Below are 25,138 nucleotides of genomic sequence, written 5' to 3' on the forward strand. Positions count from 1 at the left end.
CCTCGCCTGGTGACTGGAGTCATTTTCCACCTGGATTAGATAGTGTAGAGGGGGAAGCAGCACCAGCTCTATGAGGCAGACTCGGCTCCCCCCATTCATTATTTGATTGCAGAATAGCTTATACCAGACAAAACGTGTGTGTTCTACTGCAGGGATCAGGAATTTTACATTTCTAACAAGGCGTGGTGTTTAAAGTCTATGCAAAGTGCCTTAGTCACCAAACAGACTGGCTCAAAGTCAATGTCAAGGGAGGGCAAGGTGGGTGAGAGAGGGTGAGAGAGGGGGCGGTAGAGATGGGCGGGACCTCAGAAGAATAAAGGACAACTTACCGTGCTCGACTCTCGTTCTTTTACCAGAGGGATCGCCAGGGGGGAGTGAAAGGATGACAGGCCAAGAGGGAGAAAGTGAAAAGAACGTTAGTACGAATGGCAACATGTATTGTGACTTAACGGGTCTGCATTCACGAGAAAAATACATTTTTAAATACTTTGCTTTGACATTCAGACAAGTTAATTTAATGAGTGTTTACAGCCACTGTGGCCTGAGAGTACATGGACATCAAGCCACCCAACTCATACCCAAACAAAATCAGCACAGAACCAAAATGGGTGTAATTTAGAGCCACAAATGTCCACTGAGCAGGGACAAAATGGCCACAATATCAAATCAAGTTTATTTTATATAGCCCTTCGTACATCAGCTAATATCTCGAAGTGCTGTACAGAAACCACAATGCCTATTGTATGGATCCAAAATGGCCGCAATGCAAAGTGACACTGCACATTGAGCAGAACCACCTGACTATCCACACCCTCAAGCGCCTCACCTCTGTGCTCCAGGTCGTGGTTGTTCTTCTCGTCCTTGACGGAGGGCAGGTGGGCCTGGCTGCCCAGGGCACCCAGCGCCAGCAGACCGGAGCCTGCCACGCCCGGGATGGGGGGTATGCCGGGGGGCTGCAGGCCCGAGGGGTGCGGGGGCATCTGGATGGGTGGCCCACCGTGGGCAGCGTGGGACAGGTGTTGAGCCTGGAGCTGCTGTTGCTGTTGGGGAACAAGGCATAGGACAAGTGGGTCGGCTGGGAAGAGACCGGGGGACTGGATATACAACACATGGAGGGGGCTTAGTTCAGGTGGGCACAACGTTACACAAACTCTCAGAAATATGTACTGGCTAGAGCTGATGTCAATGGCACATTTCTATCTGCAGCGGTCTAAACGTGACACTCCACTGGATAACAAGCCCTGGTACTGTGGTTCTCAAATCTCTTCTCCAGGAACCCCGAGACGTTTTACTATTGTGTTTTAGCATAGAACTAGTTCACCTGATTTACCTAGTCAAGGGCTTGATGATTAGTTGACAAGATGAATCAGGTGTGCTAGTTCTGGAATAGATCAAATATATTAACCGGCTGGGGGTCCCTGAGGAGAGGTTTGGACCGGCTGGGGGTCCCTGAGGAGAGGTTTGGACCGGCTGGGGGTCCCCGAGGAGAGGTATGGACCGGCTGGGGGTCCCCGAGGAGAGGTTTGAACCGGCTGGGGGTCCCCGAGGAGAGGTTTGAACCGGCTGGGGGTCCCCGAGGAGAGGTTTGAACCGGCTGGGGGTTCCCGAGGAGAGGTTTGAACCGGCTGGGGGTCCCTGAGGAGAGGTTTGGACCGGCTAGGGGTCCCTGAGGAGAGGTTTGAGAACCACTGTCCTAGTACATAAAGTTGTTAGTCTCCCTTCCCTCCCCAATAACAGTCCTAAACCATGGGAAGGAGGAATGATTGGGGAGTTGAATTAAATTGCAAAGTCCTGTTTGTTAGAGACCAGTAGGTAAGAACCATCCTTAGCAATAAGGCCATCACCACCACCCCCCCCCCCCCCCCCCCCGTATCCTTCACACACCCACCCCCCATATCCTTCACACACCCACCCCCCGTTTCCTTCACACACACCCACCCCCCGTATCCTTCACACACACCATACACACACACACACACACACTACCTTCACACACACCGTACACACACACACACTACCTTCACACATACCGTATCCTTCACACACACACACAGACCATATCCTTCACACACACACACACACCGTGGAATCCTTCACACACACATCCTTCACACACACACACACACACACACAGACCATATCCTTCACACACACACACCGTGGGAATCCTTCACACACACATCCTTCACACACACACACACACACACACACCCCATATCCTTCACACACACACACACACACACGTCGCACTAAAGAAAGTCCACCTCATTTTATGAACAGAATATACTTGATAAATACTGGATGAACTGCGCCCAAACACCAGCTGCCTGCAGCAATTAGTGAGAAGCAGCTGATACACAACAACTGCTAGTTAACCGTCCTTCAAAGCAGGCTTCCTACTGGAAGATCTCTATTCTATGTGCACTGTTTTAGCAGACACTACAGACAGGAACATGGCTGGGGATGTATTCCCAGAGGGTTGCACATAGGGTTAATTTCACACACGACATGACCGCAGGTGAAAATCAAAACTGCAAACCCTTCAACACCCAACAAGCAAAGCCAGCCGCCCACCTCCTGGCCCTCTGGCAAAGCCTGTTAACAGGCAGAGAGGGCGGGACACAGACACTTAGCCCTCCCAAGAGCCTGTCAACGTCAGAGAGCGTGAGAGAAAGAGCGTGAGAGAAAGAGAGGCTGAGAGAAAGACAGGGAGAGACAGACAGAGGAAGAGGGAGAGCGAGAGAGGGAGAGCGAGATTGACTCAGGGATCCAGACTAACAGGCGGGAGTTAAATAGCCACTCAGCTGAAAAGGGGAAGCGAGTGCTTTAAAACGAGGTTAAATAACACTTAGCACATCCATCAACTGTCAGTCCCAAACCAATCTATTGACCTTCCTGATAGCTGGGAGTATTATACCCCTGACCCATACTACTCATTAGGAGAGGAGGGGGAAACACATACAGAGCTTGTAAGCCTTTTAACAGTAAAGGTTGATCAAGTCTGGTCTCAACAATAGGCCTATTATCCAGTAGGCTCATTATCTGGAGCTGAGGGGCTGGCGGTATAGAATGGATGGAACCCACTTAGACAGGCAGGATTGTTAATCAATATTGTGCTGGTGGTGTGTGGAGCAGAGGCCTATGTGTGTTAGGGAGGGAGGTAAGGATAGAGCAGAGAAGTCCCTGTTGAGGGTGCCTAATGAGGGAAGCATGCAGAGAAGCATCATCAAGAAGTCTCATTAGGGGGCCACCGAGGCGGACGAGGAGAGGAGTGAGGGATGGGGAAATAAACTGCCTCCGATTCAATATTCCTGGATAAAGAGGTGACCGACTTCCTTTCACACTTATCTGTTTTCATCTGTGTAAATGACTCCAAATCTTAGCCGGGTTTTGTCAGGAGGGGATGAGCAGGGAAGAGACTATTAAAGCTAACGGGGCAAATCACAGCTCCCACAGACAGACTGTTAGAGTCAGCTAGAACCAACATCAACACTATGAAAGAATAACTGACTGGCAGACTGGCTGGCAGACTACATGACTAAAGAGCATAGAAACAAACGAGGCTGGGTTCCAATACTTTGAAGTGCTTCCTTTCCTGCACTAGCCTTTTTTTGGATCAAGGAAAGCAAACAAAGGGAAGGTAGCCAACTTCAGTATCGAGACACCCAATGCATGCTTTAGTTCCCGACTTCCTACCACACAGTGGTTTATCTGTCGTTACAAAACCACTTGACATGCTAACAGTAGCAGCAATTCAAACAAACGTCAACCACATCTCTTCTCATTCCCTCCATCCATCCCTCTCCCAAACACTGACCATGAAGGCTGGGTAGACAGCATGTTGCTGTTGCTGTAGGAGTCAAAGAAAAAGGGTGGTAAGAGGAGGTAGCTGTGGCTAGGGAAGATCTCAATTGCACACTCAAGTCTTCTCTTCTCAAAACCCATTGAGGAGGTCAGAGGGGAGGGACCTCTGGCTTTCTCATCCAATGGTTTTTAAGGAGACGAGGAGAGAGGACGCAAAGAGTACGCAATTGAGGACTTCCCTAGATCTAGCTCAGTACTAATGCTAGCTATAGCTCCATGCTTGCTAATGCTAGCTATAGCTCCATGCTTGCTAATGCTAGCTATAGCTCCATGCTTGCTAATGCTAGCTTTAGCTCCATGCTTGCTAATGCTAGCTATAGCTCCATGCTTGCTAATGCTAGCTATAGCTCCATGCTTGCTAATGCTAGCTTTAGCTCCATGCTTGCTAATGCTAGCTATAGCTCCATGCTTGCTAATGCTAGCTATAGCTCCATGCTTGCTAATGCTAGCTATAGCTCCATGCTTGCTAATGCTAGCTATAGCTCCATGCTTGCTAATGCTAGCTATAGCTCCATGCTTGCTAATGCTAGCTATAGCTCCATGCTTGCTAATGCTAGCTATAGCTCCATGCTTGCTAATGCTAGCTATAGCTCCATGCTTGCTAATGCTAGGAGGCTAATCACAGGTGCATGCAATGCAGTACAGTTTGAGTGGTAAGGCTACGATAACACAATGTCCAAAGTGAAATGAACTGTGAGAACACATCGTTGGTCAGCAGTATGAGAGTCCTTCAAGGGGGCTGAGGTACCTGCAATGGCTGAGGTTCTTATGTCACACAGTGGCGTGTATTAATTAGTTTTCAGGTGTTGAGTAGAAAAATACATTTAAAAAATATAAAAAATACTCATTAAATAGAGGGATAGGCCTACACATACTGACGTATAGGGCAAAATAAAAGTCTGGTCTTAAAATCAGTCTAATTGCTATATTCTTTACAGACTATGTAGTGTCCATTTAGCCAGTTTGCTACGCTCCACCTAGATGGAAACCAAAGCCATATCTACCAGACATCTAATATGTAAATAATGAGGTACTACCCAGAGGTTTGAGCCAATGTGACTGCAGACAAATGCCCTCTGTGTGGAAAAAGGGGCACACTCAAACCAAATGGAAATGTGAATTTGACACTCAAATCTGCAGCAAATAAAAACATGCAAAGTGAGCGAGTGGTTCCTCCAAATAGCAAATGTTTGGCCAAGAACAACAACAGAACGGGGGCTGTAATACGTGTTTTACATGCATCGTGTGTCCGGTGTCCAAAAGATGACCATTTACATAGGCTTTACTAGTTTAGATATGCAAAACACCAACAGTAACCCATCTGTTACCCATTGATGCTGCCCCTAGGTACTAATCTAGGATCAGCTTTCCCTGCCCAAATCCCAACTTTAACCATTGGGGTGGAAACTTGCTAAACTGGTCTTAGATCAGTGTCTGGGGGTAACTTCATCCTGTCCTGTTAACCTTTATCTAAGAACAAGGTGGTGCTAAAAAGCTAGTAGCTTCACACACACTACCTAAATTAAAATGGGCACCTAGTTTGTCTACTTGGTAAGATTAACAATGAACAGATCCGTGATTACTTTGGAATGGGTTAACGTTCTGGAACATCATGTGCAATCTGTTAGTACAGCAACTGTGCTGGTTGTCTGGAGAGCTAGATTAGTGCACCTGTGTTATGGGACACAATGGGGAACAGTGTATAAACTGTTGTCTGTGCAGAGCGATATTACTGTAGGAAACCATATAAACAGTTTGCATACAAACTGGCAGGAATGCAGTGTTGTGTTGGGGGTTGTCAGCCCTGTTGGAATCTGTTGTTTATTGGAGCGCCCTCTCTCTCAGGTCACTCTGTGCCTGGGGAAGAGGACAGATTAGCAGGTAGTATATCTCCTGAGATAACACTGGCCTGGGGAGCGGAGACTGACTGACTACTGGGAAAAGAAATCTGACCCGGTCAGGGTGATTCGGTCAGGGTGCGCTGTGTGTGTGTGTGTGTGTCGCTCCCTTTCTGGAGGACTGGGTGTGTGTGTGTGTGTCGCTCCCTTTCTGGAGGACTGGGTGTGTGTGTGTGTGTGTGTGTGTGTGTGTGTTGCTCCCTTTCTGGATGACTGGGTGTGTGTGTGTTGCTCCCTTTCTGGAGGACTGGGTGTGTGTGTGTGTGTGTCGCTCCCTTTCTGGAGGACTGGGTGTGTGTGTGTGTCGCTCCCTTTCTGGAGGACTGGGTGTGTGTGTGTGTCGCTCCCTTTCTGGAGGACTGGGGGTGTGTGTGTGTGTCGCTCCCTTTCTGGAGGACTGGGTGTGTGTGTGTGTGTGTCGCTCCCTTTCTGGAGGACTGGGTGTGTGTGTGTGTGTCGCTCCCTTTCTGGAGGACTGGGTGTGTGTGTGTGTGTGTGTGTCGCTCCCTTTCTGGAGGACTGGGTGTGTGTGAGTGTGTCGCTCCCTTTCTGGAGGACTGGGTGTGTGTGTGTGTGTGTGTTGCTCCCTTTCTGGATGACTGGGTGTGTGAGTGTGTCGCTCCCTTTCTGGAGGACTGGGTGTGTGTGTGTGTCGCTCCCTTTCTGGAGGACTGGGTGTGTGTGTGTGTGTCGCTCCCTTTCTGGAGGACTGGGTGTGTGTGAGTGTGTCGCTCCCTTTCTGGAGGACTGGGTGTGTGTGTGTGTGTGTGTTGCTCCCTTTCTGGATGACTGGGTGTGTGAGTGTGTTGCTCCCTTTCTGGAGGACTGGGTGTGTGTGTGTGTCGCTCCCTTTCTGGAGGACTGGGTGTGTGTGAGTGTGTTGCTCAAGTTTATCCACACCAATCTTGACGAACCATTTCTGCATGGGGGCATTGTCATGCTGAAACAGGAAAGGGACTTCCCCAAAGTGTTGCCAAAAAATTGGAAGCACAGAATCGTCTAGAATGTCATTGTATGATGTAGCAATTTGATTTCCCTTCACTGGAACCAAGGGGCCTGAACCATGAAAAACAGCCCCAGACCATTATTCCTCCTCCACCAAACTTTACAGTTGGTACTACGCATTCGGGCAGGTAGCGTTCTCCTGGAATCTGCCAAATCCAGATTCGTTAATCAGACTGCCAGATGGTAAAGCGTGATTCATATTTCCATTTCTCCAGAGTCCAATGGCGGCAAGCTTTACACCACTCCAGCTGATGCTTGGCACTGCGAATGTTGATCTTAGGCTTGTGTGCGGCTGCTCGGCCATGGAAACCCATTTCATGAAGCTCCCAACAAACAGCTATTGTGCTGAAGTTGCTTCCAAAGGCAGTTTGGAACTCTGCAGTGAGTGTTGCAACCGAGGACAGACGATTTTTACGCTCTACAGCACTTGGCGGTCCCATTCTGTGAGCTGTGTGGCCTTCCCCTTCGCGGCTGAGCCTTTGTTGCTCCTAGACCTTTCCACTCCACAATAACAGCACTTACAGTTGACCAGGGCAGCTCTGGCAGGGCAGAAATTAAACCAACTGACTTGTTTGAAAGGTGGCATCCTATGACAGTGGCACGTTGAAAGTCACTGACCTCTTTAGTAAGGCCATTCTACTGACAATGTTTGTCTATGGAGATTGCATGGCTGCATGCGATTTTATACACCTAACAGGTGTGTAACAGGTGTGGCTGAAATAGCCGAATCCACTGATTTGAAGGGGTGTCCACATATACTTGTGTGTGTGTATATATATATATATATATATATATATATATATATATATATATATATATATATACACACACGTCTCTCTTCATCAGCGCTGAGTTAAGTCTATGGATCTTCTTTCTCAGACAAATTACTCTGCATGTCTGTCCCTCAGTGTAAAGACGACCTAGTTGAGTCCCTCCGTGTAAAGACGACCTAGTTGAGTCCCTCCGTGTAAAGACGACCTAGTTGAGTCCCTCCGTGTAAAGACGACCTAGTTGAGTCCCTCCGTGTAAAGACGACCTAGTTGAGTCCCTCCGTGTAAAGACGACCTAGTTGAGTCCCTCCGTGTAAAGACGACCTAGTTGAGTCCCTCCGTGTAAAGACGACCTAGTTGAGTCCCTCCGTGTAAAGACGACCTAGTTGAGTCCCTCCGTGTAAAGACGACCTAGTTGAGTCCCTCCGTGTAAAGACGACCTAGTTGAGTCCCTCCGTGTAAAGACGACCTAGTTGAGTCCCTCCGTGTAAAGACGACCTAGTTGAGTCCCTCCGTGTAAAGACGACCTAGTTGAGTCCCTCCGTGTAAAGACGACCTAGTTGAGTCCCTCCGTGTAAAGACGACCTAGTTGAGTCCCTCCGTGTAAAGATGACCTAGTTGAGTCCCTCCGTGTAAAGATGACCTAGTTGAGTCCCTCCGTGTAAAGATGACCTAGTTGAGTCCCTCCGTGTAAAGATGACCTAGTTGAGTCCCTCCGTGTAAAGATGACCTAGTTGAGTCCCTCCGTGTAAAGATGACCTAGTTGAGTCCCTCCGTGTAAAGATGACCTAGTTGAGTCCCTCCGTGTAAAGATGACCTAGCTGAGTCCCTCCGTGTAAAGATGACCTAGCTGAGTCCCTTCGTGTAAAGATGACCTAGCTGAGTCCCTCCGTGTAAAGATGACCTAGCTGAGTCCCTCCGTGTAAAGATGACCTAGTTGAGTCCCTCCGTGTAATGATGACCTAGTTGAGTCCCTCCGTGTAAAGATGACCTAGTTGAGTCCCTCAGTGTAAAGATGACCTAGTTGAGTCCCTCAGTGTAAAGATGACCTAGTTGAGTCCCTCAGTGTAAAGATGACATAGTTGAGTCCCTCAGTGTAAAGATGACCTAGTTGAGTCCCTCAGTGTAAAGATGACCTTGTTGAGTCCCTCAGTGTAAAGATGACCTTGTTGAGTCCCTCAGTGTAAAGATGACCTAGTTGAGTCCCTCAGTGTAAAGATGACCTAGTTGAGTCCCTCAGTGTAAAGATGACCTAGTTGAGTCCCTCAGTGTAAAGATGACATAGTTGAGTCCCCCAGTGTAAAGATGACCTAGTTGAGTCCCTCAGTGTAAAGATGACCTAGTTGAGTCCCTCAGTGTAAAGATGACCTAGTTGAGTCCCTCAGTGTAAAGATGACCTAGTTGAGTCCCTCAGTGTAAAGATGACCTAGTTGAGTCCCTCAGTGTAAAGATGACCTAGTTGAGTCCCCTAGGTTTAAAGAAAACAGGGTTAAGAGTACACTTCTGTCCGTCTCCCTGTCAATTTAGTTTCTCCCTCTGATAGAAGTGTGATTGTGTGTATGTGCCTCTGTTTGACACGGGACATAGTTTAGTCAGACACACACATCAACTAGCCAAACCCTGCTGGCTTCTGAATATGTGACCTCCCTTCTTCCATCCCTCTATCCCTTGCTCTCTCCTCCACACAGTGGCAGCATGGAGATTGATTTCCTGCCATCTCTTCCTCCAACAAATAAAAGCCTGTTTTCATAGTGTTTGTGTGTATGTGTGCCAAGTTGCCGAGCACAACAGCCCTGCCCCTGCTTAATGGCAAAGGCGTGTCTGTCTGTCTGTCCGCTGGACAGTCAAATTAAACTGCCTGGTGGCTGGGAGGAGAGGAGGAAGTAATTACCTTGGAAACGGGGGACACAGTCTTGGCTCATTGCCTTAATTGAATTCCAATATCTGCCTCCGGCCAGCTTGACCCCGTCCATGGAGCTGGCTAACTGCTAGCTAAGGGCTTCAGGATAGCTACTGGCAGCTAGGGGGTCAGCTAGCTAACCGCTAAGGGCTTCAGGATAGCTACTGGCAGCTAGGGGGTCAGCTAGCTAACCGCTAAGGGCTTCAGGATAGCTACTGACAGCTAGGGGGTCAGCTAGCTAACCGCTAAGGGCTTCAGGATAGCTACTGGCAGCTAGGGGGTCAGCTAGCTAACCGCTAAGGGCTTCAGGATAGCTACTGACAGCTAGGGGGTCAGATAGCTAACCGCAAAGGGCTTCAGGATAGCTACTGGCAGCTAGGGGGTCAGATAGCTAACCGCTAAGGGCTTCAGGATAGCTACTGGCAGCTAGGGGGTCAGCTAGCTAACCGCTAAGGGCTTCAGGATAGCTACTGACAGCTAGGGGGTCAGGGCTTCAGGATAGCTACTGGCAGCTAGGGGGTCAGATAGCTAACCGCTAAGGGCTTCGGGATAGCTACTGGCAGCTAGGGGGTCAGCTAGCTAACCGCTAAGGGCTTCAGGATAGCTACTGACAGCTAGGGGGTCAGCTAGCTAACCGCTAAGGGCTTCAGGATAGCTACGGACAGCTAGGTGGTCATCTAGCTCGAACTAGTAAAAACAGCTAGCATGTTAGCTTTATATAATAGGGCGGAAGGAACAAAAGATGTTCTAGGAACTTAGGAAGACAAGGTGTTATCATTTCAGAGTGTTCAGATTCCCAGATGGATCTGACTGCTCCTAGAAACACACAACTCATCAGCAAGCCCTTGGTTAACTGGATCAGGTGTGCCACGACTGGAATAGATCAAATAAGTGGAATGAGGAGAGCTTTGACTTTCAGGGTGAAGGGATTACTAGGTGAAGCCTTATTACGATACAGCCACAACATGGTTAAGTTCTATAGCCTAGTTTCCATAGAGCTCTAAGATGGTGTGTGTGTGGGGGGTGGGGAGAGGCTATAACAGTAAGTGTAATCTCAGCTTCAGGACACTACTGGTGAGCCTGTAGAGGAATAAGAAGGCTGAGAGGTAGCGATGAAGACTGCACTGGCTGGAGCTCCTTATCCAATTAAAAACATCCTTACTGGCAAAGTGGAATCAGAGCAAAGCTCCAAGATCTGATCAGTGTTACCGCTCTAATCTCAGCCAGGTCTTTACGTTACCCTCTCTGTGAACATCTCAGTTCACAACCAACACCAGCCACTCTCTCAGTTCACATCTAACACCAGCCACTCTCTCAGTTCACAACCAACACCAGCCACTCTCTCAGTTCACATCCAACACCAGCCACTCTCTCAGTTCACAACCAACACCAGCCACTCTCTCAGTTCACAACCAACACCAGCCACTCTCTCAGTTCACAACCAACACCAGCCACTCTCTCAGTTCACAACCAACACCAGCCACTCTCTCAGTTCACAACCAACACCAGCCACTCTCTCAGTTCACAACCAACACCAGCCACTCTCTCAGTTCACAACCAACACCAGCCACTCTCTCAGTTCACAACCACCACCAGCCACTCTCTCAGCCATTGCAGGAGGGGGGCCCCTTGAAGGACAGATTGCTGACTGACCGACACACTGCTGACCAGTGGGATAGTATGTATCACCGTCAGACGTATGTATAATTGAAGATAAATTAATCAAAACCACCATGGTAACTGGTAAATCATATAGACAGTGCATCACATAAGGTACATCAACTCATAATGAAAAACCAGTGGTGACAGAGGCAACGCTGCACGTGGGAGGGGTATGGTGGTGACATAGTGTGGCAAGCTAGTGCACCCCTCCAAAGATACCCTACCAGGACACTACAGTAACCATCCCCTACCAGGACACTACAGTAACCATCCCCTACCAGGGTATTACAGTAACCATCCCCTACCAGGACACTACAGTAACCATCCCCTACCAGGACACTACAGTAACCATCCCCTACCAGGACACTACAGTAACCATCCCCTACCAGGACACTACAGTAACCATCCCCTACCAGGACACTACAGTAACCATCCCCTACCAGGACACTACAGTAACCATCCCCTACCAGGACACTACAGTAACCATCCTCTACCAGGACACTACAGTAACCATCCTCTACCAGGACACTACAGTAACCATCCTCTACCAGGACACTACAGTAACCATCCTCTACCAGGACACTACAGTAACCATCCTCTACCAGGGTATTACAGTAACCATCCTCTACCAGGACACTACAGTAACCATCCCCTACCAGGACACTACAGTAACCATCCCCTACCAGGGTATTACAGTAACCATCCTCTACCAGGACATTACAGTAACCATCCTCTACCAGGACACTACAGTAACCATCCCCTACCAGGACACTACAGTAACCATCCCCTACCAGGGTATTACAGTAACCATCCTCTACCAGGACATTACAGTAACCATCCCCTACCAGGACACTACAGTAACCATCCCCTACCAGGACACTACAGTAACCATCCCCTACCAGGACACTACAGTAACCATCCTCTACCAGGACACTACAGTAACCATCCCCTACCAGGACACGACACAGTAACCATCCCCTACCAGGACACTACAGTAACCATCCCCTACCAGGACACTACAGTAACCATCCTCTACCAGGACACTACAGTAACCATCCCCTACCAGGACACTACAGTAACCATCCTCTACCAGGACAGTACAGTAACCATCCCCTACCAGGGTATTACAGTAACCATCCTCTACCAGGACATTACAGTAGCCATCCTCTACCAGGACATTACAGTAACCATCCTCTACCAGGACACTACAGTAACCATCCCCTACCAGGACACTACAGTAACCATCCCCTACCAGGACACTACAGTAACCATCCCCTACCAGGACACTACAGTAACCATCCCCTACCAGGACACTACAGTAACCATCCCCTACCAGGACATTACAGTAACCATCCTCTACCAGGACATTACAGTAACCATCCTCTACCAGGACACTACAGTAACCATCCCCTACCAGGACACTACAGTAACCATCCCCTACCAGGACACTACAGTAACCATCCCCTACCAGGACACTACAGTAACCATCCCCTACCAGGACACTACAGTAACCATCCCCTACCAGGACACTACAGTAACCATCCTCTACCAGGACACTACAGTAACCATCCCCTACCAGGACACTACAGTAACCATCCTCTACCAGGACACTACAGTAACCATCCTCTACCAGGACACTACAGTAACCATCCTCTACCAGGACACTACAGTAACCATCCCCTACCAGGACACTACAGTAACCATCCCCTACCAGGACACTACAGTAACCATCCCCTACCAGGACACTACAGTAACCATCCTCTACCAGGACACTACAGTAACCATCCCCTACCAGGACACTACAGTAACCATCCCCTACCAGGACACTACAGTAACCATCCTCTACCAGGGTATTACAGTAACCATCCTCTACCAGGGCATTACAGTAACCATCCTCTACCAGGACACTACAGTAACCATCCTCTACCAGGACACTACAGTAACCATCCCCTACCAGGACACTACAGTAACCATCCTCTACCAGGACATTACAGTAACCATCCTCTACCAGGACACTACAGTAACCATCCTCTACCAGGACACTACAGTAACCATCCCCTACCAGGACACTACAGTAACCATCCCCTACCAGGGTATTACAGTAACCATCCTCTACCAGGGCATTACAGTAACCATCCTCTACCAGGACACTACAGTAACCATCCCCTACCAGGACACTACAGTAACCATCCCCTACCAGGACACTACAGTAACCATCCTCTACCAGGACACTACAGTAACCATCCTCTACCAGGACACTACAGTAACCATCCTCTACCAGGGTATTACAGTAACCATCCTCTACCAGGGTATTACAGTAACCATCCTCTACCAGGACACTACAGTAACCATCCCCTACCAGGACACTACAGTAACCATCCCCTACCAGGACACTACAGTAACCATCCTCTACCAGGACACTACAGTAACCATCCTCTACCAGGACATTACAGTAACCATCCTCTACATCAGTTTCCCAAACTCAATCCTTTTCCCTCCCCCGGGTGCACCTTTTGGTTTTTGCCATCGCACTACACCACGAATTCAAATGAGTTGGTTATTTGAGTCAGCTGTGTAGTGCTGGGGGAACGGACAGACAGTGTCTAGGAAAACCCTGGTCTACATACTACTAGTGTAACATCCTCTACCTAGCTACCAACTCCACACTGGGCTATATATATATAAATATATTATCAAACAACATGTAGTCTACTGTGAACGAGATCTATGAGATAGATGGGCCTAAATCTTTGTGAAATGAGAGTTGAGACAGTATATTGCTAGTGGAATAGCGGCCCCCTCCGTACATGCAGGTTTACCCCCGTCTCTGGCTGAATGAAGTAAAGTAAGAGGGGTACACACGGTGAGAGGCAGATTGGGAAGTCCACGTACCCCGATGATGGCATTGAGCTCAGTCATCGTGACCTGCTTGGCACGCTCAACAGCCTGAGCAACCTGCTGCTGGTGCTGTTGGGGAGAAACACAGAGACAAGGTTTAGCCAACTTTAGCTGGGCTACTGTACCGCAAGTCTCGATGGTTATAGAGCCTGTTTCATAGACAGATTTATTAAGACAGAATTAGAGTCATCTTGGGTTAAACTAATCAAAACCTTTACATGTGAACAGGGATTAAGCTTCAATCATATAGGGCTGAAAAGAGGCTCTATTCAACAGGCCTACACAACCATGGGAACAGCAGAAGTGTTTTATGTTAAGACAGCATTAGGATGGATGTGTGGGGCACTCACCTCTTGTGACAGGAAAGGCATGATCTGTGCGAGAATTGCGTTGAGCCGTTTAGCAATCTCAGTCTGGAAGAGAGAGGAACATGGTGAGGACTACATCAGCAGCCAGCTTGGATTACTAACAGAGAGAGAGAGGACTACATGAGCAGCCAGCTTGGATTACTAACACAGAGAGAGAGAGGACTACATCAGCAGCCAGCTTGGATTACTAACAGAGAGAGGGGACTACATCAGCAGACAGCTTGGATTACTAACAGAGAGAGAGAGGACTACATCAGCAGCCAGCTTGGATTACTAACTGAGAGAGAGAGGACTACATCCGCAGACAGCTTGGATTACTAACAGAGAGAGAGAGAGGACTACATCAGCAGCCAGCTTGGATTACTAACTGAGAGAGAGAGGACTACATCCGCAGACAGCTTGGATTACTAACAGAGAGAGAGAGAGGACTACATCAGCAGCCAGCTTGGATTACTAACAGAGAGAGAGGACTACATCAGCAGCCAGCTTGGATTACTAACAGAGAGAGAGAGGACTACATCAGCAGACAGCTTGGATTACTAACAGAGAGAGAGAGGACTACATCAGCAGACAGCTGGATTACTAACAGAGAGAGAGAGGACTACATCAGCAGACAGCTTGGATTACTAACAGAGAGAGAGGACTACATCAGCAGCCAGCTTGGATTACTAACAGAGAGAGAGAGGACTACATCAGCAGACAGCTTGGATTACTAACTGAGAGAGAGGACTACATCAGCAGCCAGCTTGGATTACTAACAGAGAGAGAGAGGACTACATCAGCAGCCAGCTTGGATTACTAACAGAGAGAGAGAGGACTACATCAGCAGCCAGCTTGGATTACTAACAGAGAGAGAGAGGACTACATCAGCAGACAGCTTGGATTACTAACAGAGAGAGAGAGGACTACATCAGCAGACAGCTGGATTACTAACAGAGAGAGAGAGGACTACATCAGCAGACAGCTTGGATTACTAACTGAGAGAGAGAGGACTACATCAGCAGCCAGCTTGGATTACTAACAGACAGAGAGAGGACTACATCAGCAGACAGCTTGGATTACTAACAGAGAGAGAGAGGACTACATCAGCAGACAGCTGGATTACTAACAGAGAGAGAGAGGACTACATCAGCAGACAGCTTGGATTACTAACTGAGAGAGATAGGACTACATCAGCAGCCAGCTTGGATTACTAACAGACAGAGAGAGGACTACATCAGCAGACAGCTTGGATTACTAACTGAGAGAGAGAGGACTACATCAGCAGCCAGCTTGGATTACTAACAGAGATAGAGAGGACTACATCAGCAGCCAGCTTGGATTACTAACAGAGAGAGAGAGGACTACATCAGCAGCCAGCTTGGATTACTAACACAGAGCGAGGACTACATCAGCAGACAGCTTGGATTACTAACAGAGAGAGAGAGGACTACATCAGCAGCCAGCTTGGATTACTAACAGAGAGAGAGGACTACATCAGCAGACAGCTTGGATTACTAACAGAAAGAGAGGACTACATCAGCAGACAGCTTGGATTACTAACAGAGAGAGAGAGAGAGGACTACATCAGCAGACAGCTTGGATTACTAACAGAGAGAGAGAGGACTACATCAGCAGACAGCTTGGATTACTAACAGAGAGAGAGAGGACTACATCAGCAGACAGCTTGGATTACTAACAGAGATAGAGAGGACTACATCAGCAGCCAGCTTGGATTACTAACAGACACAGAGAAGATGACAATGTCAATGTTTACACCTCCACCGCACCTTCCAAGAAACCATTTCAGTTTTGGTTGGTTGAACACAGACAGACACACACACACCACTATGCTTGATAACACAGCAAGGGGGCATGTTTTTCCCCTCACACACACACCTAAATCCCTCAGTCCACTCCAGAGTCCATCTAGACGCCGGATGTCCCATTACTCTTAACTGAAGTGAATGGGGGGGGGGGGAAGAGCTCTCCTTAAAACAAACCAACTCTGGTCTCCCTCTATCCCACATCCATTAGACAGCTGGCCTTATTTCATTAGCAGTTTGAAATATGATATTACCATTTGGGAGGAGGAAGACAAACCAGGGTAATACTTCACAATTACTACGCAGCCATTTCACAGAAGACAGAGAGAGAAAGGAGAGGGGAGGCTGGCTGACAAGCAATATCTATCACCAACATCATTGGTATAGAGCGGGGGGGACAATACCTCGGGCCTGATTCAGACAGAGCACTTTAGAGCCCCACATTTGGAGTTCTGGATCCAGTTGTGCTGCTCTTGAATATCCACAGACATAGTCGCCAAAACACCCTTTCCTCCTAACTTATTTCCAGAGAGCAAAAGAGGGAGAGACTTGACACTAAGCTAATCTAATTTGACTGTGTTGGGGAGAGAAGAACTAATGGATTGTGGGGCAGATGGCCCAGCAGGTGTATGTGAGCGTGGGACAGAGAGACGGGGGCTTTTCTCCTTTGTTTCTTCACGCATTCCTCTCATTTTACCTCGTTTAATAGTAAAGAGGGGATGGAAGAAAAAGGGGGTGGTAGTGGCCTTTTGCCCTGCTGTGGTGTCACTCTTCTGTTTGACTCAGGGGAAGGAAGGAAGGGGAATGAGGGGATGTGGGGGGAGAGAGACCTATTCTGACCTGTCAGGAACTCACAACCCCCTTAACCCCAGGCAGACTCCCCTCAGATTTCTCATTCCCCTCCTCCAATCCCTCCATCTACATCCTCCCCCTTCCATTCCTGTCCCCGCTCTCTCCTGTTGCCAGGGCAACGGCGGCCCAGCAGGCCCTGTCTGACGGTGGTGATCATTATGTAAATTGGGCCTGGGCTTGACCATAGCAGGCTGTAAAATCATATTACGCGCACAGAGGCAGGTCATTAAATAGAATTTTTCTGGGCTGTCGATCAGATCAGAGGGAGAAATTAATGGGGGATAAGAGGGAGGAGGAGGGGAGCGCGGGGGGTGACTAGTCTTCATCCCTGGAAACAAGAAGAGACACACAGCTAGATCTGTAGAGGCTGGACTCAAACTAACAACCAAATATCCTCAGTGTTTCAAACACACTACACATAACATGCACAATAGACAACAAAACAGCCACCATTTTCAATCGTTCATTCCCTATTCCTGGTATAAAGGGACTTGCATGGACTGGAAGGTGTTCTGAGTTGAGTATACACGCTGTTCTTTCTGGATGAGCAGGTCGCTGGCACAAGCCGAGCTGGAACACCAGGTGCTCAGACAGCCGTGACCTCACCAACGGCGTGTTGCCTTTAGGGTTCGTCCAGGTTACAACATTCCTGGAACGTTCTCCCGCCCTTAACGTCGACTCTGGAGTACCTGTTCCTGTTCTGGTCAGCTGGTGAGGTACTCCTGGCTCTGACCAGGATGTAGAAAAAGTCTAAAAATGTATGAACAGAATGTATGGAAAGTGCTCTATAAATACTCAGGGGTAAGAAATCCTTGAGCATCACCTGTCACTAATCTTCTCTTTTCTCCTCAGAGGCAGGCATCCTCTCTCCTTTGAAAAGGCCTAAGATACCGACTGACCAAAAGCATCCAGGGAACTCCATTCAAAAGACACAGAAAGAAACTGTTATATCGGCTGTCAAAAGGCCAAAACTACTCAGATGTCAGGAGCGAATCACTACCCAGTAAACATAGAGGGACAAGTAGCAGAGTTTCAGTACAATACTAGTCAGATGTCAGGAGCGAATCACTACCCAGTAAACATAGAGGGGACAAGTAGCAGAGTTTCAGTACAATACTAGTCAGATGTCATTTTATGGACACTTGTGGAAGATCTACTTATGATTTCACTACACTCGTTCAGTAAATAACGCTACCTCATAACGCCTAGGGCTGGCAATTACCAGGGACCTTTAATACAATATCATCCCAATACAAAACGGTATAGAACCCCCCCATCACATTCATATGTTGGAGAGAGACCAGAGAAACAAAATGGTGCCAACGAGTGGTGACGTCGTGGGAAGACTTGGACTGCCGACCACCTAATGGGTCCAATTCCCAGTGTACGCACGCACGGCGTCGACTCAACGCCAACAGCTTTTAGGCCAGGAGGCGGATAAAATAGGGTATTGTCACTTTAAGCCAATGAAAAGCAAGCCCTTGAGCGGCGTGCCAGTAAAGGCTGTTCACTCCGGCTCCACAATTACAGGTACTCAGTGGCTCAGAGCTGTCTGGTGCTGCTAGTATAGAGGCCTCTCAGAGGATGGCCTTGTCAATAGCTCTGTGTTGAAAACCATTTGCCTGTTTGTCGCTGGAAGCCGCTAGCCGAGTGGAGAGGACGAGACTGATGAGGTTTCAATTGGCAGGAAAACAACTGGTGACAGGTAGTCACAGTGTCACACGTTGAACCAGAGAGCCACAGTGGTTTATGATCCACACACACATTTCCCTATCCGTCTCAAAGACGTCACGCTACTCGGCCATCATTGCAATCCTCTGCCTCAGTAGCAGCCCCTCATTTTTCATGTGCAGCAGATCCCTCCTCCCAGCCCCTCATTGTTCATGAGCAGCAGATCCCTCCTCCTCCCGGCCCCTCATTGTTCATGAGCAGCAGATCCCTCCTCCTCCCGGCCCCTCATTGTTCATGTGCAGCAGATCCCTCCTCCCAGCCCCTCATTGTTAATGTGCAGCAGATCCCTCCTCCTCCCGGCCCCTCACTGTTCATGTGCAGCAGATCCCTCCTCCCGGCCCCTCATTGTTCATGAGCAGCAGATCCCTCCTCCTCCCGGCCCCTCATTGTTCATGAGCAGCAGATCCCTCCTCCTCCCGGCCCCTCATTGTTAATGTGCAGCAGATCCCTCCTCCCGGCCCCTCATTGTTAATGTGCAGCAGATCCCTCCTCCCAGCCCCTCATTGTTAATGTGCAGCAGATCCCTCCTCCTCCCGGCCCCTCACTGTTCATGTGCAGCAGATCCCTCCTCCCGGCCCCTCATTGTTCATGAGCAGCAGATCCCTCCTCCTCCCGGCCCCTCATTGTTAATGTGCAGCAGATCCCTCCTCCCAGCCCCTCATTGTTAATGTGCAGCAGATCCCTCCTCCCAGCCCCTCATTGTTAATGTGCAGCAGATCCCTCCTCCCAGCCCATCATTGTTCATGTGCAGCAGATCCCTCCTCCCAGCCCCTCATTGTTAATGTGCAGCAGATCCCTCCTCCCAGCCCCTCACTGTTCATGTGCAGCAGATCCCTCCTCCCAGCCCCTCATTGTTAATGTGCAGCAGATCCCTCCTCCCAGCCCCTCATTGTTAATGTGCAGCAGATCCCCCCTCCCGGCCCCTCACTGTTCATGTGCAGCAGATCCCTCCTCCCGGCCCCTCACTGTTCATGTGCAGCAGATCCCTCCTCCCGGCCCCTCACTGTTCATGTGCAGCAGATCCCTCCTCCTCCCAGCCCATCATTGTTCATGTGCAGCAGATCCCTCCTCCCGGCCCCTCATTGTTCATGTGCAGCAGATCCCTCCTCCCAGCCCCTCACTGTTCATGTGCAGCAGATCCCTCCTCCCGGCCCCTCATTGTTCATGTGCAGCAGATCCCTCCTCCTCCCAGCCCCTCACTGTTCATGTGCAGCAGATCCCTCCTCCCAGCCCCTCATTGTTCATGTGCAGCAGATCCCTCCTCCTCCCGGCCCCTCACTGTTCATGTGCAGCAGATCCCTCCTCCCAGCCCCTCACTGTTCATGTGCAGCAGATCCCTCCTCCCAGCCCCTCATTGTTCATGTGCAGCAGATCCCTCCTCCCAGCCCCTCATTGTTCATGTGCAGCAGATCCCTCCTCCTCCCGGCCCCTCATTGTTCACGTGCAGCAGATCGGGGTCTAACAGTTTATTGATGTATGCATTTACCTCCCTGTTGATTGGCTGGGAGCTGGGCCAGGGGCCACTCCTAATAGGCAGGGACACACTACTGAGACCAGACAGACAGATGCTACTGGAACCTGACACACACATACACAGGAGGGAGGGCTAACTCACACAAACCTCCATCCTGTCACAAGGAACATAGAAAATTGTTGCTATTTTTTTACAAATCTCTAAGTTCATTATAGGGGCCTGGAGAATGGAAAGACACACAATATTTCCTTTAATTATCCCTGCAACCAGACACTTGTCCATTCCATTGGATCAGCATTCTGACTGACACATAAAACCCAGTGGGGTGGTTGTGTAACACAAAACGGCTTCAAGGAGACCTTCATCGTCTTGTGGGACTGTAGCAGCAGATCCAGGCTGACCAGAATGATGAAGCACGTTTCACAGACACTAGTAACCTCCATCCATGTGTGTGTTCTCCCAGGCCGTTTGTTTTGGCTCACAGACAAGTCGACTATCATCACCTTGGCAAACAATTCCTAGAATCCTGTGGAAATAATTCATTTGAACAAGCTCTCCCTCACACACCTCTCTCCCTCCCACTCAGGCCACAAACAGGACCCTAAATAAAAGCTCCCTCTCTGTGAAGCCTCGTTATCGACAAGCAGGGGAGGAATTGAGCAAACACAGTGGAAAAACTGAGCGCCTGAGGAAGAAAGCCCAGGTTCTCAATCAGAGCAACAGCGAGAGAAAGAAAATATGAGAGAAAATATGAAAGCGAGAAACTAAGCAGCGAATAAGATGGAGTACCCTCTGAACTCGTCACACTGACACAGAGAGACACAGCGCTCAGCGGGCCTCGTTGCCGTGGCAGCCTAATGAGCTGCGCTAATTAAAATCACTTATTGACAGCGAAGTGAGGGTGATTATCTCCACCCCGCACCACCCTTGACACCCCACGCCGCCGCATCATAAGAGCTCTGTCAAAACAAAATCACCCCCATGGCTGCCATAGAGCCCTGCGCTGCCTACCCACCCGGGGCACCGCCAGGATGTGTTAGACTATAAGTATGTTTATATTATGTACATGCAGCTTTGTATGTACACATATCCATGCGTGCTTGAAGGGAGCACACACACACAAACTAGCTCCACTGAAAAAAGGGGGCAAAGACAGATAGCCATGTTTCCTCCACTACCAAGTAAATCCTACTCAGAGCAGGGGGAACAATATGCTGCCTGCATCCAATAATACAGACCAACCCTCCTCTCCCCCTCCCTTCACCACCAGCAACCAGGATAAGAGGAGAGAGAGATGCTCACTGTTTACACCACCTCCTCTCCCCCTCCCTTCACCACCAGCAACCAGGATAAGAGGAGAGAGAGATGCTCACTGTTTACACCACCTCCTCTCCCCATCCCTTCACCACCAGCAACCAGGATAAGAGGAGAGAGATGCTCACTGTTTACACCACCTCCTCTCCCCCTCCCTTCACCACCAGCAACCAGGATAAGAGGAGAGAGAGATGCTCACTGTTTACACCACACTGATGTCATCATAAACACTAGTGTTCAGTGGGGAGCGATGGGGGGGTCATTCATTATTCACACCACTCACTAGACTCCATTGGTCTTATTGCTAAAGAAAAGGCGAGCGAGGGAGAGGGCCAGTCCATTAACCTGTTTACACAGCGGTTTCATCCTTCACCTCCCATCCTCACTCTGTTTACTTCCCATCCCACCGCTGTTTACCTCCAACCCTCCCTCGCTCTTCCCACTGTCCACCTCTCATCCTCCCTCGCTCTTCCCACTGCCCATCCTCCCTCGCTCTTCCCCCTGTCCACCTCCCATCCCACAGCTGTCCATCTCCCGCCCTCTTCCCACCCCTGTCCATCTCCTTCCCTCCCACCTCCCACCTCCTGTCAGTGATAAGAGCCTGACAGAACCTTCTGGGGGATCTAGTTCCCCGTGGGACACATTTGGCACACACACACACACACACGTATATAGGCAGCCACAAAAATATGCAGACGCACATACGCACGCACACACTTCTCATCCTGATAAATCAGCCATGCTGCTCCAATCCACCATCCTCCCACTGCTGCTATTAACCTTGCAGGCCCGGAGGGTGAGTCAACGACAGCCAGTCCCCCTTCCCTCCTCAACCAGCCTGCCTAAAGCCCGTCCCCCTCTCCTCCTCGACCAGCCAGCCTAAAGCCCGTCCCCCTCTCCTCCTCGACCAGCCAGCCTGCCTAGAGCCTGTCCCTCCTCTCCTCCTCGACCAGCCTGCCTAAAGCCCGTCCACCCCTTTCCTCCTCGACCAGCCTGCCTAAAGCCCGTCCACCCCTTTCCTCCTCGACCAGCCTGCCTAAAGCCCGTCCACCCCTTTCCTCCTCGACCAGCCTGCCTAAAGCCCGTCCACCCCTTTCCTCCTCGACCAGCCTGCCTAAAGCCCGTCCACCCCTTTCCTCCTCGACCAGCCTGCCTAAAGCCCGTCCACCCCTTTCCTCCTCGACCAGCCTGCCTAAAGCCCGTCCACCCCTTTCCTCCTCGACCAGCCTCCCTAAAGCCCATCCCCTCCTCCTCGACCAGCCTGCCTAAAGCCCATCCCCTCCTCCTCGACCAGCCTGCCTAAAGCCCATCCCCTCCTCCTCGACCAGCCTGCCTAAAGCCCATGTTCATACATCATATTACAGTGCTAATGACACACAGGCACAGCCCATCTCTCACTGTCCATCCCACTGAGAAGGGGGTGGGGGTAAAGAGAAGGAAAATAAATATCAAGGAAAGAGCGAGAAACCAGGAAAGACAGAAGAGAGATGAAAGGAACCAGAGGGAGACTAAAGAAGACTGCGTGATAGATGCCACAAATCACCTCGCCACTAAAAAGCCCGCTTCACAGCCCGGTGGATATTGACAGACTGTTTGACTGAGCACTGTTCCCCCTTCCTCTCTCTAAGGCGGCCATTTTGTCTGTTTCTCCAGTAGTGAGGCAGGTCTAATGTCTTCTCCACTCACAGCCAGGCTGAGGCGGAGGGAGCCCTCTGGTTGGCTTCTACTGCTGATTAATACTTTCTGCTGAGAGGCAGCTGACCTAATGAGGTTTTAGACTGGCTGGCTGGCTCTGCATGCTGCCTTTAGTGGAGTCAGACTCGTCACTGGGAGAAACACACACAAATACACACTCAGTCCTTGCCAGACTTCACTTTAATCTTATCAAAGCAGCCCCATCAGGCCGCCTGCCCCGCTCGCTATTTAGCCCGTCAGCGTTTTCACAGACAGGAAGGGAGTCGGTGTGTGTGTGTGTGTGTGTGTGTGTGTGTGTGTTACTTTGACGAGTGTTTATGACTGAGGGCATAGACTAAGGTCTCGTATGTGTGCGTGTGTTTTTCAGGAGGCAATGAGAACGTGAGGTGTGTGTCTGCCTGTGTGACTGAGAAGCATTTAAGATTTATCGACTAAGGTTGTGTGTCTGTGTCATTGAACAATCATAGGTCTTGCTTTCCAATCCCCTACAAACAGACACAGCACAATGTGTCAGACTTAATGAGTACATACATACATGCACACAGTGTGATTATTTGTGAATAATCAGATTAATATAATAGTTTGATTAAAACATTTACAAGCTTTGCAAGAAAAACACATTTCCCTAATAATAATAATCCTGTTTCCATGGACAAATCTGAAATCAGGCTACCTGACGGCACTCTGATAAATGCAGAAAATCACCAATCAAAATAAACGTTCTACCACAGCTACCATGTTATTTTGGGGAAGCAGATTTGATTCTGAGTTTGGACAAAGAAAGTTTGTATGGGAAAACTATTTCTAAGACACATATATTCAGAACTCACTTGTCTGGCGCTAAAGAGGGAGGCTCTCGGCTGGTGCCAGCACAGGCGCAGATCAAATACACCACTGGAACACCGGTGTTTACATGTCCTAATAATTCTAAAGATTGCTCAGAAAACCAGGTGCCTACTGCCATAATCAGATTAATATCACATTATTACTGTGCATGTAAACATACTCAATGACTCACAAGCTGATGTCCCCATCTTCCTTCATTTAACTGACAGACGCCGGACTGATAGAGGGCCCCATACGCCGGACTGATAGAGGGCCCCATACGCCGGACTGATAGAGGGCCCCATACGCCGGACTGATAGAGGGCCCCATACGCCGGACTGATAGAGGGCCCCATACGCCGGACTGATAGAGGGCCCCATACGCCGGACTGATAGAGGGCCCCATACGCCGGACTGATAGAGGGCCCCATACGCCGGACTGATAGAGGGCCCCATACGCCGGACTGATAGAGGGCCCCATACGCCGGACTGATAGAGGGCCCCATACGCCGGACTGATAGAGGGCCCCATACGCCGGACTGATAGAGGGCCCCATACGCCGGACTGATAGAGGGCCCCATACGCCGGACTGATAGAGGGCCCCATACGCCGGACTGATAGAGGGCCCCATACGCCGGACTGATAGAGGGCCCCATACGCCGGACTGATAGAGGGCCCCATACGCCGGACTGATAGAGGGCCCCATACGCCGGACTGATAGAGGGCCCCATACTCCGGACTGATAGAGGGCCCCATACTCCGGACTGATAGAGGGCCCCATACGCCGGACAGATAGAGGGCCCCATACGCCGGACAGATAGAGGCCCCATATGCTGGACAGATAGAAGCCCCATATGCTGGACAGATAGAGGCCCCATATGCTAACAACCACACTTTCAAAGAAGACAGATGAGGATAATGCTACATACCTGTTTGTGCATCTCAATGTTCAGCCCATAAGACATCTCATAGTACTGGAAAAGACAAGAGTCACATTTAGAAACATTCATATCCCATTCATTTACTAGTTAGAATATCAAAAAAGGTAAATAGTGGACAAGTGAAAGCTGAGTTTTCC

The 25,138-nt window shown here is 49.5% G+C and overlaps 1 protein-coding gene across 11 annotated transcripts in view; it reads right to left on the bottom strand.

Annotated features, from left to right (window-relative positions):
- Positions 1-25,138, bottom strand: part of LOC129854555 (transducin-like enhancer protein 3-B) — a 50,980-nt gene that overhangs the window by 20,755 nt on the left and 5,087 nt on the right. For 2 of the 11 annotated variants that reach the window (XM_055921760.1, XM_055921759.1), the window contains exons 5-10: positions 24,990-25,034; positions 14,348-14,410; positions 13,962-14,066; positions 3,818-3,850; positions 827-1,040; positions 330-346 (exon numbers count right to left, since the gene is read on the bottom strand). In XM_055921760.1, coding sequence (XP_055777735.1) covers positions 330-346; positions 827-1,040; positions 3,818-3,850; positions 13,962-14,066; positions 14,348-14,410; positions 24,990-25,034 — 477 coding nt within the window. Of the gene's footprint in view, positions 1-329; positions 391-825; positions 1,041-3,817; positions 3,851-13,961; positions 14,067-14,347; positions 14,411-24,989; positions 25,035-25,138 lie in introns of all 11 variants that reach the window. The other 9 variants (XM_055921756.1, XM_055921755.1, XM_055921765.1 and 6 more) reach the window with 6 other exon arrangements.

This window comes from Salvelinus fontinalis, chromosome 4, assembly GCF_029448725.1.
Source record: "Salvelinus fontinalis isolate EN_2023a chromosome 4, ASM2944872v1, whole genome shotgun sequence".
Lineage (NCBI taxonomy): Eukaryota > Metazoa > Chordata > Actinopteri > Salmoniformes > Salmonidae > Salvelinus > Salvelinus fontinalis.